This window comes from Kogia breviceps, chromosome 10 (assembly GCF_026419965.1).
Source record: "Kogia breviceps isolate mKogBre1 chromosome 10, mKogBre1 haplotype 1, whole genome shotgun sequence".
Classification (NCBI taxonomy): Eukaryota; Metazoa; Chordata; class Mammalia; order Artiodactyla; family Physeteridae; genus Kogia; species Kogia breviceps.
The window spans coordinates 7,037,963-7,056,593 of record NC_081319.1 but is presented as its reverse complement, the minus strand read 5'-3'; the positions used below and the strand labels follow the sequence as shown (position 1 = coordinate 7,056,593).

The 18,631-nt window shown below is 46.8% G+C and overlaps 1 protein-coding gene across 1 annotated transcript in view; it reads right to left on the bottom strand.

Moving 5' to 3' along the window:
- Positions 1–18,631, bottom strand: part of SEC13 (SEC13 homolog, nuclear pore and COPII coat complex component) — a 53,777-nt gene extending 35,146 nt beyond the window's left edge. Inside the window, exons 1-5 of the mRNA XM_059077702.2 lie at positions 18,032–18,631; positions 15,316–15,360; positions 7,124–7,239; positions 4,294–4,445; positions 3,709–3,842 (exon numbers count right to left, since the gene is read on the bottom strand). Coding sequence (XP_058933685.1) covers positions 3,709–3,842; positions 4,294–4,445; positions 7,124–7,239; positions 15,316–15,360; positions 18,032–18,034 — 450 coding nt within the window. The 5' untranslated portion in view covers positions 18,035–18,631. The remainder of the gene's footprint in view (positions 1–3,708; positions 3,843–4,293; positions 4,446–7,123; positions 7,240–15,315; positions 15,361–18,031) is intronic.

Below are 18,631 nucleotides of genomic sequence, written 5' to 3'. Positions count from 1 at the left end.
AGCATGTGGGATCTTCCCAGACCAAGGCACGAACCCGTATCCTCTGCATCGGCAGGCAGATTCTCAACCACTGTGCCACCAGGGAAGCCCTCCGTCTTCACTTTTTCTCAAAATCTTTTTATTTTTTCCTTTTTCACACTATTTCTCTTAAGGCATTATCTGTTGTGTTTATTTGCTCTGGTATTCCTTCTAGTTTAGTCTTTATTTATGAAATAATTTTAAATTTCTGTTTCCTGAGTTCTGTCACCTCATTTCTTCTGAGTCTTTCTAATTTTGATTTACGCTATTTTAAAATATCTTATGTCATTAAAAAATGTCTCTTAGCTTGATTGGAATTAGTGGGTGACAATTGGTTCTGTTTTTGAACGCATGTCTTTCTTTTACTGCCTGTGAGAATGTTATTCTGCATATTCATTTTTTTCTTAAAGGAAAACTTTGAGATTTCACCTCAAATACTTTTTTGTTATTTTTAAGTGAAATTAGTTTTCCTCATCAAATGAGGTTCAGGAGAGCCCTTCTAAGTTCAGAAGTGTCTGTTTTTGTGTAGTGCTAACAAATGTGACGGCTTGCTTCTGGGGTTTCCTGGCTCTGTTCCTCTCCCCCACTTTAGCCTACATCCTCTCTTTCCTTTCAGCATGTGTCCCTCTCTGGCTCTGTGTCCCTCTGCTCACAAGGGGCACTATTGTGGAAGCAAGCCCAGTGGATCATGAGGGCCCGATTTCCCCAAGTCCCTTTAGTCTCTCTTTTGGTGGGCCCCCTGCACTCACCTGGTATGAGGTCATGCAACCCCCAGGCCCCATGTCAGTTCTCCAAAGGAGAGATACAGATCGCCAACAAGCACGTGAAAAGATGCCCAACACTACTAGTCATCGGAGAAATGCAAATCAAAACCACGACGAGGTACTACCTCACACCCACCTGGATGGCTATCATCAAAAAGAAGACAACAAGTGTTGGCAAGGATGTGGCGAGACTGAAATCCTCATACACTGCTGGCAGGAATGTAAAATGGTGCAGTTAATTTGGATAACAGCAGTATTTCAAAAAGTTAAACAGAGAGATTCCATGACTCGGCAATTCTACTCCCAAGTAGTTACCCAAGAAAGTTAAAAACACAAAAATGGACACACAAATGTTTGTAGGAGCATTATTTGTAATAGCTAAAAATGATCACTAACTGATGAATGGCAAAATAAAATGTGTATATTCACACAATGGAATATTATTCAGCCGTAAGAAGGAACGAAGCACTGACATATGCTATGATATGGATGAACCTTGAAAACATGCTACGTGAAAGAAGTCATTCACAAAAGACCACATACTGTATGATTCAATTTACAGGAAATGTCCAGAATAGGCAAATCCATAGAGACAGAAGGCAGATTAGCGTTGCTTGGGGCTAGGGGTAGGGTGGGGTGGAGAGTGACTGCTAATGGGGTTTCTTTTTGTGTGATGAAAAAGATCTGGATACTAGCAGTGAGAATTGTACAACTTCGTGAGTATATTAAAAACTACAGAACTGTATACTTTTAAAAGAGGGTGTACTTTGTGATATGTGAATTTTATCTTAATTTTTTAAAAAGTCGCAAACAAAAGTACAAAATTCCTGTTCTCAAACGGCTGCTGTTTGCCAACTGGCCAGCTATGCTTTCCAGTGAACACCTGTTGGCTCTTCTGGGGGTGCTCCTCACTCCTCAGGTGTGGTGGAAGGCATCGCATCACTTCTTCCTCCTGCTCGGACGCCAATACCTCGCAGTCTTGCGGTTGTCGGTGGTCCGTTGCTCTCTGCTTGTATTTAGGGAGTTTGTGGAAATACCTTGCTACCCAATTTTGTTGTTAACTGTTGTTCAGGAGGTTTTGGTTTTGCTACCTAGTTGCTCTGCTGGTTTCTATGCAAAGACTGGAAAAGACTCGAGCACTATGTTGCCATTCCCCACCATCTTCCCAGAAGCCTCTCAGCCTGTTCAGTTTTGCAAGTTAGTCAGCAGATGGGGATCACAGGGTCCCAAGTAACAAGACCCTGAGACAGGCTCCGGGGGCCTTGAAGGCTGGGCAGGCTGTGGACCCCCTGAATCTCAGAACTGCAAAAGTACAGTGCCAGACTTGGGGCTGCTGACTTCCATCTGCGTAGTTTTCAGAAGTGCTGGGGCCATGAAAGCTGGACTGCTGTGTATACAGAAGGTAGATGGATTCCAGGGTTCTAACCTCAGCACAGTACCTTCTCTAAGTCACTTACTTTTACTAAGCCTCACTTACCTAGTCATAAAATGAGAACAGGACTGGTGACCTTGCAAATCTGTACATTTGTTATTTTTTCTTTCATTCATAAACATTTGAGAGGATTACATGACATACAACAGACACTCAAGAAATGTGAGATTTCCCCTCACTGTCCACTGTGCTTGCTTTCTTTTTCTTTCTTTCTTTCTTTTTTGTGGTATGTGGGCCTTTCACTGCTGTGGCCTCTCCCTTTGCGGAGCACAGGCTCTGGACGCACAGGCCCAGCGGCTGTGGCTCACGGACCCAGCCGCTCTGTGGCACGTGGGATCCTCCTGGACCAGGGCACAAACCCGTGTCCCCTGCATCGGCAGGCGGATTCTCAACCACTGCACCACCAGGCAAGCCTGATTTCTTTCTTTATTTAAAAATTTATTTTATTTTATTTTATTTTTGGTTGCGTTGGGTCTTTGTTGCTGAGTGCGGGTTTTCTCTAGTTGCAGCGAGCAGGGGCTATTCTTCATTGTGGTGTGTGGGCTTCTCATTGCAGTGGCTTCTCTTGTTGCAGAGCATGGGCTCTAGGTGCACGGGCTTCAGTAGTTGTGGTGAATGGGCTCAGCAGTTGTGGCTCGTGGGCTCTCGAGTGCAGGCTCAGTAGTTGTGGTGCATGGGGCTTAGCTGCTGTGCAGCATGTGGGATCTTCCTGGACGAGGGCTCGAACCCGTGTCCCCTGCACTGGCAGGTGGATTCTTTTTTTTTGTTTGTTTTTGTTTTGTTTTGTTTTGTTTTGTTTTGTTTTTGCGGTATGCGGGCCTCTCACTGTTGTGGCCTCTCCCGTTGCGGAGCACAGGCTCCGGACGCACAGGCTCAGCGGCCATGGCTCACGGGCTTAGTTGCTCCGCGGCATGTGGGATCTTCCCGGACCAGGGCATGAACCCGTGTCTCCTGCATTGGCAGGCGGATTCTCAACCACTGCGCCACCAGGGAAGCCCTGGCAGGTGGATTCTTAACCACTGCGCCACCAGGGAAGCCCCACTGTGCTTTCTTGACTGTTTTAACCTTAATGTCCAATGACTACAAGTAGAGAATTAAATTCCCATGATGATTTTTAACACCACTCAGTTCCAGGGGTCCCAATGACCACTGCAGGCCATGTCAACTTGAGGTGTCCATAGCAAGTGTGGCAGTTAGGCAGCCTACTGCTGCCACCTTGCCAGTGCCCTGGCCTTCCCCGACTTGGAGGAACCAGTGCCAACCCTGCCATGGGCTGAATGAGGCTGGTGCAGCTTGGCCTCCCTGGATGCAGCCTGTCTGGCTTCAGAGCAGAGAGGCTCAGAGCTGCTCTCCCAAGCATGTCTGATCAGCAGCCCCTCCCCTGGCCCACCGCACAGCAATGACACTGTTCCTGCCACTCTCTGAGGAGTGAACAGGGGACACGTGGCCAGGCCACAGAGCTACCCCCTTATACACAGGAAGGGTGTGACTTACAGTGTGAGCATTGTTGATCTTCTTCACTTCCCACTGGCCCAGCCCGGTGTAAGTCAGCAGAGAGATGGCTCCATCCGAGCTCCCACAAGCGAGAATCAGGCCGTAGTCATGGGGGGCCCAGCACACAGAGTTTACTGCAGGAAGGAGGGAGGCACAGTGAGCAGACTTTCGGTTCTGAGACTTACTGTTTTACTAAATTTCTAAAAAAAAAAAAATTGTAGGGATCACCAGGGGGAGGTTGTAATTTTGTCAATTAAGGAGATTTAAAAAACCCATCACTACTAATATCATCATAAACTAAAGCCTATCTTATAATCTGAGAACAAGGCCAGTACTTAAAATGAATAAACCTTAAAAAAACAAAAATCTCGCTATGTTGTCTTTGCTTTTCTCATTTCGCTTTGGATTGGCTTTAGGTCTTAAGGCCTTACCTCTGCTGTGGAAATAGTAACAGAAAAGCAACCAAAGCCCAAGGGACAAATGAGGAGCATCACAAGGGAAAGCCGAGCGCTAGCCAAGACACAGGCCTCCCCCTCTCCCCCAGGGCCCCCTGCCCGCCGCCCTCACCTGCCACACTCAGCGTACCTGAGGAGTCGTGTCCCGCGTGCTCATGCGTCTTCTCCCAGGTGCCATTCTCCTCCTTCCAGATAATGACTTTCCGGTCGTAGGAGCAGGATGCCAGGACATTGCCATACATGGGGTGGGCCCAGGCCACTTGCCACACAGGACCCTCATGACTGCAAGGGGAGAGGGTCAGAGGTTGGTCAAATGGGCCAAAGGAACCCGCAGTGCTCCGCCAGCCACTACTCTGGACAGAAGTGAAGGGCTTCTCAGGACAGAACTGCCTAAAAATTTCAAAAAGGAGAGTTGTGTATAATGTCACTCCAAAAGGGACCGTCATTGGGCAGTGAGGACCCTGAGGCCGAAGGCGAGTCAGCCCCTCTGTCCTGACCCGGCAGAGCCCTCACCTACCCCAGATGGTGGCCAGCAGAGCCTACATCTTACCGTCATCAGCACAGTCACCAACAGATCCAGGGTTAACCCCCACAGGGCTCAGGATGTATCTGTAGATGAATCACTAATCATCTTCCCAGACGGTCACCTTCTCGAGGAGGCAGTAACTATTTCATTTTGATACTTGCCACTACTCTTAACTTTATCAAAAGGCATGTCTCTCTCTTCTCTTCCCATCTCTGTGCGTTCACTGTCTGAGCACGTACCCTGTGCCAGGCTCTGTCTGGGGCTGTCCCTCAGAACGGGGGCACCCAGCACACAAGAGGTGGATGGCAAAGAGGGCATGGGACAGGCTCTTTCACACCCATTCCACACTCACTTGCTGCTTGAGTTGAGGCCAGGGCCATAGTCTCTCTTTGGCTTTGTCTCTTAATAGAGATGTCAACAAGACTTCCTCCACATGGCGGTCATGAGGGAAATGCTTGTGATAGCTCAGTAAAGAGCTTAGAACAGTGCTTGGTACAAGAAAAGGAAAAAACACAAGCTGATGCCCGTAAGCTCTGAGAGCTGCTCCCTGCGCACCCATTCGCCCCGGGGCTGCTGACACTCAGAGTTCTCCTCCCTCCAGCCGGGACAACGGCCCACCCCCAGTCTCGACAAAGGAGCTGCTAATGAAACCCTGGTAGACGCAAACGTCCTACAACTAGCATAATTTTAACTGAGGGAACAAAGAATGGGGGCCTGAATTTATTACCCTCCAATATTTTTCATACTCTGAGCACAAGCAAAACGCAGAGCAGAGGACCGAGTGACAGCAGACGGCGCAGCCCCCGCCAGTGCTGGCAGCCAGGCCGCGCCCTCAGAGCTCTCCGCTCAGCCACGGGCTGCTGGGCAGGGAAGGCGGCATCTGGCTCCTCAGTCACTTGACTCCTGACACCCAGGAAGAGGTGGAACTTCTAGGCCTATCTCCCTAAACGGCTACTGACTTAGCTTTGTCTGTTTTAACCCATTCACAAACATGTACTGAACACCCACTTGTCAGCGATTCTTAACTTCGCCTGTGCAGTCTGGTGAACGTTATGGTCCCTTCTCAGAATAATGGATAAAATACATAGAGCTAGGATTATAGAGAAAACCCAATTATACTGATATACGGTTATCAAAATGTTAAAGGACAATTTATGTTATTAGTGATACGTGTGCTTCTTTGTTAACACTTGAAGCAACAAACTTTAGTGGCAAGTCTAATAACCATTCTAACTTCAAAGTAGTGATGAGCATAAACGCTGTTTTGAGAAAGCTACACAACTGTAATGTGATAAAAAATATCTGTGATGGTCTTCCCTGGTGGCACAGTGGTTAAGGATCCACCTGCCAATGCAGGGGACACGGGTTCGAGCCCTCGTCCAGGAAGATCCCACATGCCGCGGAGCAACTAAGCCCGTGAGCCACAACTGAGCCTGCGCTCTAGAGCCCCGAGCCACAACTACTGAAGCCCGCACACCTACAGCCCATGCTCCGCAACAAGAGAAGCCACCACAATGAGAAGCCCGCGCGCTGCGATAAAGAGTAGCCCCCGCTCACTGCAACCAGAGAAAGCCTGCACGCAGCAACAAAGACCCAACTCAGCCAAAATTAAATAAATAAATAAATAAATTTATTTTTAAAAAATCGATGACTCCCATTGGTAACAAAGTGACAGGTACTATGAATACTACTGTGGTTCCTGGCCTGTAGCCATAATTGAAGGAAATGCTAAATATCAGTCACTGAAAATAAAGAGGTAATTTTTTCCCTTTCCCAGTTCACCACCTCCTGAATTCTACCCACAGGACGCGTGGAGATCCATGGTACCCAGGTTAAGAACCCCATGTACCTGAGCTAGTGAACTGAGGGAAAGCACTAAAGTGCGGCCATAAAAATGAGAGCCAGGATCTCAAGAATCTCAACAGGGAGAAACGTAAATGAAACATTTGTAAATATTCACTGAATACCTGCCACAGGCAAACACGCAGAATTATGGGATTTATATAATTACTATTACATTCTGAGATCACTAGCCTTGAGTCACTTTAGGTCATGTGGTAGCTAAACTTGTTTAAAAAAAAAAAGCTAGTTTCCCACTTTTGAAAACAGCGTGGCCATTGGACGCTTGCTGCAAGTAGGCTCTACCTGGGCGGAGACAGCGGCAGCCTGTGCTGGGCGTGAGTGGGTGGAGGCTCTGAGAGCCTGTAACTGACCCCCTCGCCCCCGGTCTGCCAGTGGGCACTGGGGCGGCAGAACTGGGATTGGCTCCTGGCTCCAGCGGCCTGGGATACCCGACGAGGGCGGCCGGCTGGCTGGGACCACGTGTCCTCTCCGCTGACGGCACTCGGGGCTGCTCTGATCCGGCCCTCAGCCCTTCCCGCCACGTCTGAGAGGCCCACTCCCTGAGACCTTGCCCGGGGCTGGCTGCACTCACCCCCTGAGGTCGGCGATGAGGATCTGCCCTCCATTGCGCACGTCGAAGATCTTGACGGACCTGTCTGAGGAGCAGGTTGCCAGGCGGGTGCCGTAGTAGTCCATCTGGGCATCGTGCTGCAAAGAGAGGACAGCTCGGGAAGCCGGCAGGCTGGGCGGAGGGGGTGGGGTGGGGGCAGTCACCAAGGACCAGAATCTACCTGAAATTAATCAAACCTCAAAGAATCATCACTATCAGGCAGGAAGCTAGCATGTCAACGTTCTCACTTCTCTGACAGGTAATTTCCTTCTGAAAGGGACAAGAAAAACCACACAAAGCTGCTTTTAGACCCTTTACATCACAGGGGAAGTCCTTTCCAATCCTGTTCTGCAGGGTGGGTATGGGAGAAAAGAAGCTCGCCTAGCTTCCCTCTTCTTCCTCCTTCCTCACGCCCCACTCTGTTCCGAGGCTCTGTGGGCTGCCAGGGAGGTTTGGCTCAGCACCAGAACCCAGGGCTAACGCTGACCCAAAGAAGCAGGCCACTGACTACCTGCGGGCCCCAATCAGGTCCTCCATGATGCACGTCTGGCCTGCACACAGGGTTCCATTCAGATATTTGGGCTCCTTCTTCCACCCACGGTCCTGGATCCTTTGTGGACCTTTGTTCCTTGGTTTCTACTTGACCTTTTCCCTAGTAGTGTGCCCAGTACCCCAGACTCTCCACTCAGGCCTTAAATGTCACTGGTCCCATCACTGATGAACCGACTTCATCGATGCTGCCTGGCCATCCAGACCTAGGGCTGGGCCCTGCCCACAGCTCCTTTTCCATCTGGGCGATGGCTCCTCTGAGCCAATCCACCTGTCGCCTCACTGTACTCACTGGCCCCTGCTCTTTGCTGGCCCTGCATACTCCAGCGGATGACACTTTCTTCACCGTTGCACCCTGGGGGTTTCAGGAACTCTTAGCTGTCACTCTTGCGGTCATCAGGGGCAATCACATCCTTTCAAAGGGAAGCAATCATTTCGTCTGCTTCAACACTCCTTCCTCACCTCCCTACCCAAGGAAAACATCCTGATTCTTCTTGGGAGGTCAACCCCTCCACCATTCCAGGTCTTGGCGTGTTGGAAGGTGGAAGGGCAGGTGTTATGACAGAGCTTCTCTGCACGTGTTTCTCTGAAGCCCTGCTCCTGCAGAGTGCTATCACACACTTTGGCAGGAACGAGGGCAAAGAACCTAAGAGATTTAAATCCTACCTCAAGTTCCCTGCTGTGCAACCTCAGAAAAATTTCCTAATACCCTTGAACCTAGCTGCCTTATCTTTAAATGGAGCTAATGATGGCATCTACTTCGAGGGTTGTTACGAAGGTTCAATGAGAAGCGTTCAGCACGGGGTGTGAGGCACCGTGAGCATATGCAGCCGTGAGTCATCACCGCTCTGTCTCAGCTGTTCCCCAAGATGAACCCTCACGGAGAGCGAGCATATCCATAATTTCCCCATCTTAGCTATGAGGAAATCAGGGCTGGCTCAGAAAAGTTAAGAGGTTGACTAGGAGTTTGGTTCAAGATGGCAGAGTAGAAGGACATGACCTCACTCCCTCTTGCAAGAGCACTGGATTCACAACTATCTGCTGAACAAGCATGGACAGGAAGACACTGGAACTCACCAGAAAAGATATCCCACATCTAAAGACCAAGGGGAAACCACAATGAGACGGTAGGAGGGGTGCAATCACAGTAAAATCAAATCCCATGACTGCTGGGTGGGTGACTCACAAACTGGAGGACATACCACAGAAGTGCACCCAGTGGAGTGAAGGTTCTGAGCCCCACGTCAGGCTTCCCAACCCGGGAGTCCGGCAATGGGAGGAGGAATCTAGAGAATCAGACTTTGAAGACGAGTGGGATTTGACTGCAGGACTTTGACAGGACTGGGGGAAACAGAGACTCCACTCCTGGAGGGCACACACAAAGTAGTGTGTGCATCGGGACCCAGGGGAAGGAGCAGTGACCCCAGCGGAGAGTGAACCAGACCAACCTGCTAGTGTTAGAGGGTCACCTGCAGAGGCAGGGGGTGGCTGCGTCTCACGGTGAGGGCAAAGACACTGGCAGCAGAAATTCTGCGAAGCACTCCTTGGCTTGAGCCCTCCCAGAGTCCACCATTAACCCCACCAAAGAGCCGGGTAGGTTCCAGTGTTGGGTCGCCTCAGGCCAAACAACCAACAGGGAGAGAACCCAGACCCACCCATCAGCAGACAACTGTCCTAAAGTTTTACTGATCTCTGCCCACCAGAGCAACACCCAGCTCTACCCAAAACCAGTCCCTCCCATCAGGAAACTTGTACAAGCCTCTTAGATAGACTCATCCACCAGAGGGAAGACAGCAGAAACAAGAACAACTACAATTCTGTAGTCTGTGGAAGGAAAACCACATTCACAGACAGATACAATGAAAAGGCAGAGGACTTTGCACCAGATGAAGAAACAGGATAAAACCCCAGAAAAACTAATAAATGAAGTGGAGATAGGCAACCTTTCAGAAAAAGACTTCAGAATAATGATAGTGAAGATGATCCAGGACCTCGGAAAAAGAATGGAGGCAAAGATAGAGAAGATGCAAGAAAATGTTTGACAAAGACCTAGAAGAGTTAAAGAACAGAGATGAACAATACAATAACTGAAATGAAAAATACACTAGAAGGAATCAATAGCAGAATAATTGAGGAAGAAGAACGGGTAAGTGACCTGCAAGACAGAATGGTGGAATTCACTGTTGTGGAACAGAAAAAAAGACAAAAGAATGAAAAGAAGTGAAGACAGCCTAAGAGACCTCTGGGACAACATTAAATGCAACAACATTTGCATTACAGCGGTCTCAGAAGGAGAAGAGAGAGAGAAAGGACCTGCGAAAATATCTGAAGAGATTATAGTCAAAAACTTGCCTAACATGGGAAAGGAAATAGCCACCCAAGTCCAGGAAGCACAGAGAGTCCCAGGCAGGACAAACCCAAGGAGAAACCTGCCAAGACACAGAGTAATCAAATTGGCAAAAATTAAAGACACAGAAAAATTATTGAAAGCAGCAAGGGAAAAACAACAAATAACATACAGGGGAACTCCCATAAGGTTAACAGTTGATTTCTCGGCAGAAACTCTACAAGCAAGAAGGGGGTGGCAGGACATATTTAAAGTGATGAAAGGGAAGAACCTACAACCAAGATTACTCTACCCAGCAAGGATCTCATTCAGATTCGATGGAGAAATCAAAAGCTTTACAGACAAGCAAAAGCCAAGAGAATTCAGCACCACCAAACCAGCTCTACAGCAAATGCTAAAGGAACTTCTCTTAGTGGGAAACACAACAGAAGAAAAGGACCTACAAAAACAAGCCCACAACAATTAAGAAAATTGGTAACAGGAACATACATATCGATAATTACCTGAATGTGAATGGATTAAATGCTCCAACCAAAAGACACAGGCTCACTGAATGGATACAGAAACAAGACCCATATATATGCTGTCTACAAGAGATCCATTTCAGACCTAGGGACACATACAGACTGAAAGTGAGGGGATGGAAAAAGATATTCCATGCAAATGGAAATCAAAAGAAAGCTGGAGTAGCAATACTCATATCAGATAAAATAGACTTGAAAATAAAGAATGTTACAAGAGACAAGGAAGGACAGTACATCATGATCAAGCGATCAATCCAAGAAGAAGATATAACAATTATAAATATATATGCACCCAACATAGAAGCACCTCAATACATAAGGCAACTGCTAACAGCTATAAAAGAGGAAATCGACAGTAACACAATAATAGTGGGGGACTTTAACACCTCACTTACACCAATGGACAGATCATCCAAACAGAAAATTAATAGGGAAACACAAGCTTTAAATGACACAATAGACCAGATAGATTTAATTGATATTTATAGGACATTCCATTCAAAAACAGCAGATTACACTTTCTTTTCAAGTGCACGTGGAACATTCTCCAGGACAGATCACATCTTGGGTCACAAATCAAACCTCAGTAAATTTAAGAAAACTGAAATCATATCAGGCATCTTTTCTGACCACAACACTACGAGATTAGAAATCAATTACAGGGGAAAAAAACGTAAAAAACAGAAACACATGGAGGCTAAACAATACGTTACTAAGTAACCAAGAGATCACTGAAGAAATCAAAGAGGAAATCAAAATATACCTAGAGACAAATGACAATGAAACACGACGATCCAAAACCTATGGGATGCAGCAAAAGCAGTTCTCAGAGGGAAGTTTACAGCAACACCATCCTACCTCATGAAACAACAAACATCTCAAATAAACAATCTAAACTTACACCTAAAGGAACTAGAGAAAGAACAAACAAAACCCAAAGTTAGTAGAAGGAAAGAAATCATAAAGATCAGGCAGAAATAAATGAAACAGAAACAAAGAAAACAATAGCAAAGATAAAACTAAAATCTGGTTCTTTGATAAGATAAAACTGATAATCCTTTAGCCAGACTCATCAAGAAAATGAGGGCGAGGACTCAAATCAATAAAATTAGAAATGCAAAAGGAGAAGTTACAACAGACACCACAGAAATAAAAAGCATCCTGAGACCTCTATAAGCAACTCTATGCCAATAAAGTGGACAACCTGGAAGAAATGGACAAATTCTTAGAAAGGTGTAACCTTCCAAGACTGAACCAGGAAGAAATAGAAAATATAAACAGACCCATCACAAGTAATGAAATTGAAACTGTGATTAAAAATCTTCCAACAAACAAAAGTCCAGGACCAGATGGCTTCACAGGTGAATTCTGTCAAACATTTAGAGAAGAGCTAACATCCATCCTTCTCAAACTCTTCCAAAAAACTGCAGAGGAAGGAACACTCCCAAACTCATTCTATGAGGCCACCATCACCCTGATACCGAAACCAGACAAAGATACTACAAACAAATTACAGACTAATATCACTCATGAATACAGATGCAAAAATCCTCAACAAAATACTCACAAACAGAATCCAGCAACACATTAAAAGGATCATACACCATGATCTAGTGGGATTTATCCCAGGGATGCAAGGATTCTTCAATATACACAAATCAATCAATGTGATACACCATATTAACAAACTGAAGAAGAAAAACCATATGATCATCTCAGTAGATGCAGAAAACAATTTTGACAAAATTCAACACCCACTGATGATAAAAACTCCCCAAAAAGTGGGCACAGAGGGAACCTACCTCAACATAATAAAGCCCATCTATGACAAACCCACAGCAAACATCATTCTCAATGGAGAAAAACTGAATGCATTTCCTCTAAGATCAGGAATGAGACAAGGATGTCCACTCTCACCACTATTATTCAACATAGTTTTGGAAGTCCTAGCTATGGCAATCAGAGAAGAAAAAGAAATAAAAGTAATACAAATTGGAAAAGAAGTAAAACTATCACTGTTTGCAGATGACATGATACTATACATAGAGAAGCCTAAAGATGCCACCAGAAAACTACTAGAGCTAATCAATGAATTTGGTAAAGTTGCAGGATACAAAATTAAAGCACAGAAATCTCTTGCATTCCTATATACTAATGATGAAGAATCTGAAAGAGAAATTAAGGAAACACTCCCATTTACCATTGCAACAAAAAGAAAAAAATACCGAGGAATAAACCGACCTAGGGAGGCGAAAGACCTGCATGCAGAAAACTACAAGACACTGATGAAAGAAATTAAAGATGATACAAACAGATGGAGAGATATACCATGTTCTTGGATTGGAAGAATCAATATTGTGAAAATGACTCTACTACTCAAAGCAATGTACAGATTCAATGCAATCCCTATCAAATTACCAATGGCGTTTTTTACAGAACTAGAACCAAAAATCTTAAAACTTGTATGGAGACACAAAAGACCCTGAATAGCCAAAGCAGTCTTGAGGGAAAAAAACAGAGCTGGAGGAATCAGACTCCCTGACGTCAGACAATACTACAAAGCTACAGTAATCAAGACAATATGGTACTGGCACAAAAACAGAAATACAGATCAATGGAACAGGATAGAAAGCCCAGAGATAAACCCACGCACCTATGGTCAACTAATCTATGACAAAGGAGGCAAGGAAATGCAATGGAGAAAAGACAGTGTCTTCAATAAATGCTGCTGGGAAAACTGGACAGCTACATGTAAAAGAATGAAATCAGAACACTCCCTCACACCATACACAAAAATAAACTCAAAATGGATTACAGACCTAAATGTAAGATGGGACACTATAAAACTCTTAGAGGAAAACATAGGAAGAACACTCTTTGACATAAATCACAGCAAGATCTTTTTTGATCCACCTCCTAGAGTAATGGAAAAAAAAACAAATGGGACCTAATGAAACTTCAAAGCTTTTGCACAGCAAAGGAAACCATAAACAAGACAAAAAGACAACCCTCAGAATGGGAGAGAATATTTGCAAATGAATCAACAGACAAAGGATTAATTTCCAAAATACATAAACAGCTCATGCAGCTCAATATTAAAAAAACAAACAACCCAATCCAAAAAACGGGCAGAAGACCTACATAGACATTTCTCTACAGAAGACTTACAGATGGCCAAGAAGTACATGAAATGCTGCTTAACATCACTAATTATTAGAGAAATGCAAATCAAAACCACAATGAGGTATCACCTCACACCAGTTAGAATGGGGATCATCAGAAAATCTACAAACCACAAATGCTGGAGAGGGTGTGGAGGAGAGGGAACCCTCTTGCACTGTTGGTGGGAATGTAAACTGATACAGCCACTATGGAGAACAGGATGGAGGTTCCTCAAAAAACTAAAAACAGAATTACCATATGACCCAGCAATCCCACTACTGGGTGTATACCCAGAGAAAACCATATTTCAAAAAGACACATCCACCCCGCAATGTCCACTGCAGCACTATTTACGATAGCCAGGTCATGGAAGCAACCTAAATGCCCATCGACAGACTAATGGATAAAGAAGACGTGGTACATATATACAATGGGATATTACTCAGCCATAAAAAGGAATGAAATTGGGTCATCTGTAGAGACGTGGATGGATCTAGAGACTGTCATACAGAGTGAAGTAAGCCAGAAAGAGAAAAACAAATATCGTATACTACCACATATAGGTGGAACCTAGAAAAATGGTACAGATGAACCGGTTTGCAGGGCAGAAATAGGGACACATGTAGAGAACAAATGTATGGACACCAAGGGGGGGAAGTGGCAGCAGGGTGGTGGTGGTGGGATGAACTGGGAGATTGGGATTGACATGTATACGCTAATATGTATAAAATGGATAACTAATGAGAAATTGCTGTATAAAAAAATAAAAATAAAATTCAAAAAAAAAAAAAAAGAGAGATTGACTAGGGATCTCAGACTGGATCTTCTTACCCAAGGTGCCACGCTGTCTCTAAGGAGGTGTGGTCTCACAGCTAGAACACACATGATCCCATCCAGGGAACGTACAATTCTGAGACTAGGCAGCCCCTCCGAAGCCCCAAAGCAACTGCTGGTGGGAAGGATGTGATGGCAGGATGCCTGGGGTGAAATGCTGTAGGCTGACTGACCTGGGTACTGTTCAAAGGCTACCTGGACTCCTTGCCCTGCAAGAAGCAGAGTCCACATCTTTGCTGCTGGAGACTTTAACCTCTGGATCTTCTCCCACAGCCCTGTCCTCTTACACCAAACCCTATGTTTGCCTCTCAGGAAACGCCTTGAGTTAATACTTCTGGTTCAAAGTATTGTCTGGCCCGCTGTCTGTGGCGGTCCTACCTGGCTCTGCCTTTGTATGGAGTCATCTTCCTATTTTTTTCTTCCCTTTCCAATGGGGCTAAGAAGTGACAGCAGGAGGAAGATAGGTGGGAAGACTAATTCAAACGTCTGCACCCACTTCCATCCCATCTCAGAGACGGTTACTTTTTTGGCCAGGAGACCGAGGACCTTGAGCTACAAACCGTTTCCAGGTTTCTCCTGCCGTACAGTGACCAGACTATCACAGCCCTGCCAACTCAGAGGGCACTGCTGGGAGACTGACCATACCCCTCAGGTTACAGCCTAACTAGCAAAGGCTGCAAAGCCACAGTGGATTCATAAATGATCAACAGAAATGCACATGTCCACAGCATGTGAGGAAGTGCTAAAGGAATACTTACAATCATGTCCTCGTGGGAAGTATCCACAGTGTTAATTACTGACACCTAGAACCAAAGATATTGTTGGTAAGTGCACTGACAGTAGTTAGAATGCCATCATCTCATTGAATCCACTAATCATTTTTAACGTTCTTGACTGCATCTGTTCATTCATTCATTCATTCATTCATCCAGTAAATGTTCACTCTAAGTGCCTTCATTTTGCCAAGCACTGTGCCAGGCACTGGGGATACAGACACGAAAAAGAGGCACTTCTTGCCCCTGAGAAGCCTGCACATAAGTAACCCCAACAAGGCAAGAAAAATACTTTAACGGTGGTTAACATGTGCTACAGCAGTCCGAGGGGCTGGTGATGGTGGACATAAACTGGCCTCAGATGATGAGGAATTTGCCAGGTGGTACAGGGAAAAAAAGTACAGTCCAATCAGAGGGCAAAACGTGAGCAAAGAAGGGGGGACGGTGGCATGAGCGGGCCTGGCTACATTTGAGGCAGAAGAGGGGCCCTGAGGGAGCTATGGCCGGGGTTCCTTCCTGGATGACAGAGCCTCTGATGTTCCAGGCAGTTTTTTGCATAACAGGGTTAATACCTAACACTTTAATTGATTCAACTGATTCTCCTGAGGCTGCTCCCTAGTACACCATCTGTGACAGAGCCCAGTTTATAGGTCTGGAACAGACCTGCCATGGTCAACACCTTCCTACCCATTCTCTGAGGTGCAGCTCAAATGACGGTGCCCCCGCCCCCCATCTTGAAGATTCCCACATTCCCCAACTGGCTGTACTCCTTTGAATATCAACACTGAATGTCTACAACACTTTACACCCTTTCTTCTCCCAACTAGAAGGTGAGCTCCCTGGAGCCAGGGTCGGTGTCATTGGCCATTCTGAATCCTTTCAAATCGCCCAGCACAGTGCTTTGCAACCAGAAGGGACTCAGTGATTATCTGCTGAAAGACTAAGTAAATGACCAAAAATGCACAGTTTTACTTTGTTCAACCACTATTCTCTCAAAACTCTTGGGATAGAAAAGGGACGGAAAAGGAGGTTTCAGACTGGAAATATTTCTTACTATTTCCCCCATTTCATCTTTTTCCAGCACAAGCCCTGCAGCTATAAAGTCTGACCTGACTTTTCAGAAAGGTGGATACTAGAAGAGGATGGCTGCAAAGCAGTTCAAAAGGTACATGTCAAGTAAGCATAGGTTCTCTCACCAAAGTTTAGATGCCCTACAAAGCAGGCCCCCGAGGCCTGCAAAGGCAAGTGAGGAAGATAAAGAGAAGCATCTCCTACGTGTGCCAAGCTGTCCGGGTTACAAAGTACTCTCACATGTGCACTGGGAAGGCGAAAGGGCAGAGTTCATCAGAGCTGTTCGATGGACTAAGGAGATGAAGAAGCCCAGGGAATAGAAAGCACCTGCTCGAGTCACAGAGCTCGTTAAAGGTGGAGTTGGGAGAAGAGCCCCACCTGCTAACTCCGAGCCCACGAAGCTTTCCACTTGACTAGGCTGCCCATCTAGTTGTTACATCCAATTCCCTAAATCAATCAATGGCTGAGGGCTAAGCAGAGGCAGGAAGAAAGTTTACTGATAGTTTCATACTAGTTCGCCAGAGGACCTTGGAGATAACCAGCATTTATTTTGAACAAGTGCTGTTTTTTTTTAAAGCTCCTTTAAAAAAAAAAAAAGTCCCTCCTCCTAAGCACCTCAAAATGTACGGTCTTCCTTAAGTAGTAAAAGACAGCCCTCAAAACAATTCAGCTCTTCAGAATTATTTAATGAGTTAAAAACATCTAAAAAGAGCTGAGTGTCAGGGTGTAAGAGACCCCAACTCTACTTAGCAGCTGAAGAATCAAAGACCAAAAAAACCCCAAGAAATGTAAAACCCAGTGCCCTGCAAAGCAAGAACCAAACCCAGCGTCCAGACTTCTGGGTTCACCCATGTTTCCTCAAAAACCCAGACACAGCCATTTTCCCTACAGCACCGGCTTACTGAACCCCCTCTCTGCGCCAGGCTCAGGCTAGATGCTTCTATCCATTAGTTTCCACTGGCGGTCATTCACTGCATGAGTAAGTGTGGAGTGAATGTACACTGTGGATACCACAGAGGTTTAAAAACCCGAGCCCCTGCCTCACAGGGGCATTCAGCTCATCCTACATCAGTTTCCTGAAGTGCCCGTCATATCTCGGGGCTCTGGGCTAAGCACCTGTTCCACAAACATCTCCGCTGGGAGAGGCGGGAGGTGGGAGAAGGGAATGGTTGTGAGGGTTTGAATCTCAGCTCTGCCACCTGTTCCCTGTGCAAGAGGCTTCACCTCTCTGAACCTCCAGCTTCCTCATTTGTCAAAGGTCGATAATAACAGCCCCGACTTCATGGGGCTGTTAGCAGGCTGAGATTAGGAACAATGCTTGGAACCAAAGGGCTCAGGCCACAGAAGCTCCAACGGTGTTTGGGGGTTTTGTTTTCAACTGTTGGGGAAAGAGAAGGAAAAGAAGAAGCAGGAGACGCGGCCCGCAAAGTTCTGGGAGATTCCGCGGCCTCCGCCTGGCCTCCCCCTCCGAAAGGTCCGGACAGGCAGGGCCAGAGCCCCGCAGACCCGAAGCGGTGCGGGAGAGCTGAACGGCCCCAGCTCGCGGCTTGAACCTTAGCGCGGCGAGGAACCCGGGAGGGCCGCGACTACGGCCAGCACTCCGCTCGGCGGCCCCGGCCCCAGCACTCACCATGGCTGCCGCGGCAGCGGTGGCGGCGGCAGCGGCAGCTCCAGGCCTCGGACGTGGCAGGTCCCAGCGGCGCCTCGGAACAGCTCACTTCCGGTGCCGGGCTAGAAGGCCGTCTGGCCCGGGCGCAGGAGCCTCCGGGCGGCAGCGCGCTCCGCACGCACGAAGGTTCCGTCCTTTCTGGGGCGGTGCCAAGCCTTCCCACGGCCCCTCCCCTACTCCGTGCGTAACGCTCGAGACCAAAGGGGTGGGACTCTCGTTTTCCAGGCGAGCGGGGTCCGGGGCTTGAAATCCGAAGCTCTAACCTGTCTTATCTCGTGACCAACCCTTCCCTTTTCCTGATATCCATACATGAAAAAAGGGACTCATACGTAACTACAACTCCACCAACCTCTCTGCGGTTCTGGGTGCGACTGGCCTTATGATGCACAATTTAGGATGTAATTTTGGGAGTACTGGCCAGACTGGTCTTAGTGCTTCCTTGTCGCCCTCTCCTCAGGACCCAAGGCTGGGACTAGGGGCAAAGAAGCCCAGGGAATAATCCCCTAGCCAGAGGTTGAGCCTCTCGCCCTGCCCTCTCCAGGCCAGAGGACCCATGCCTTC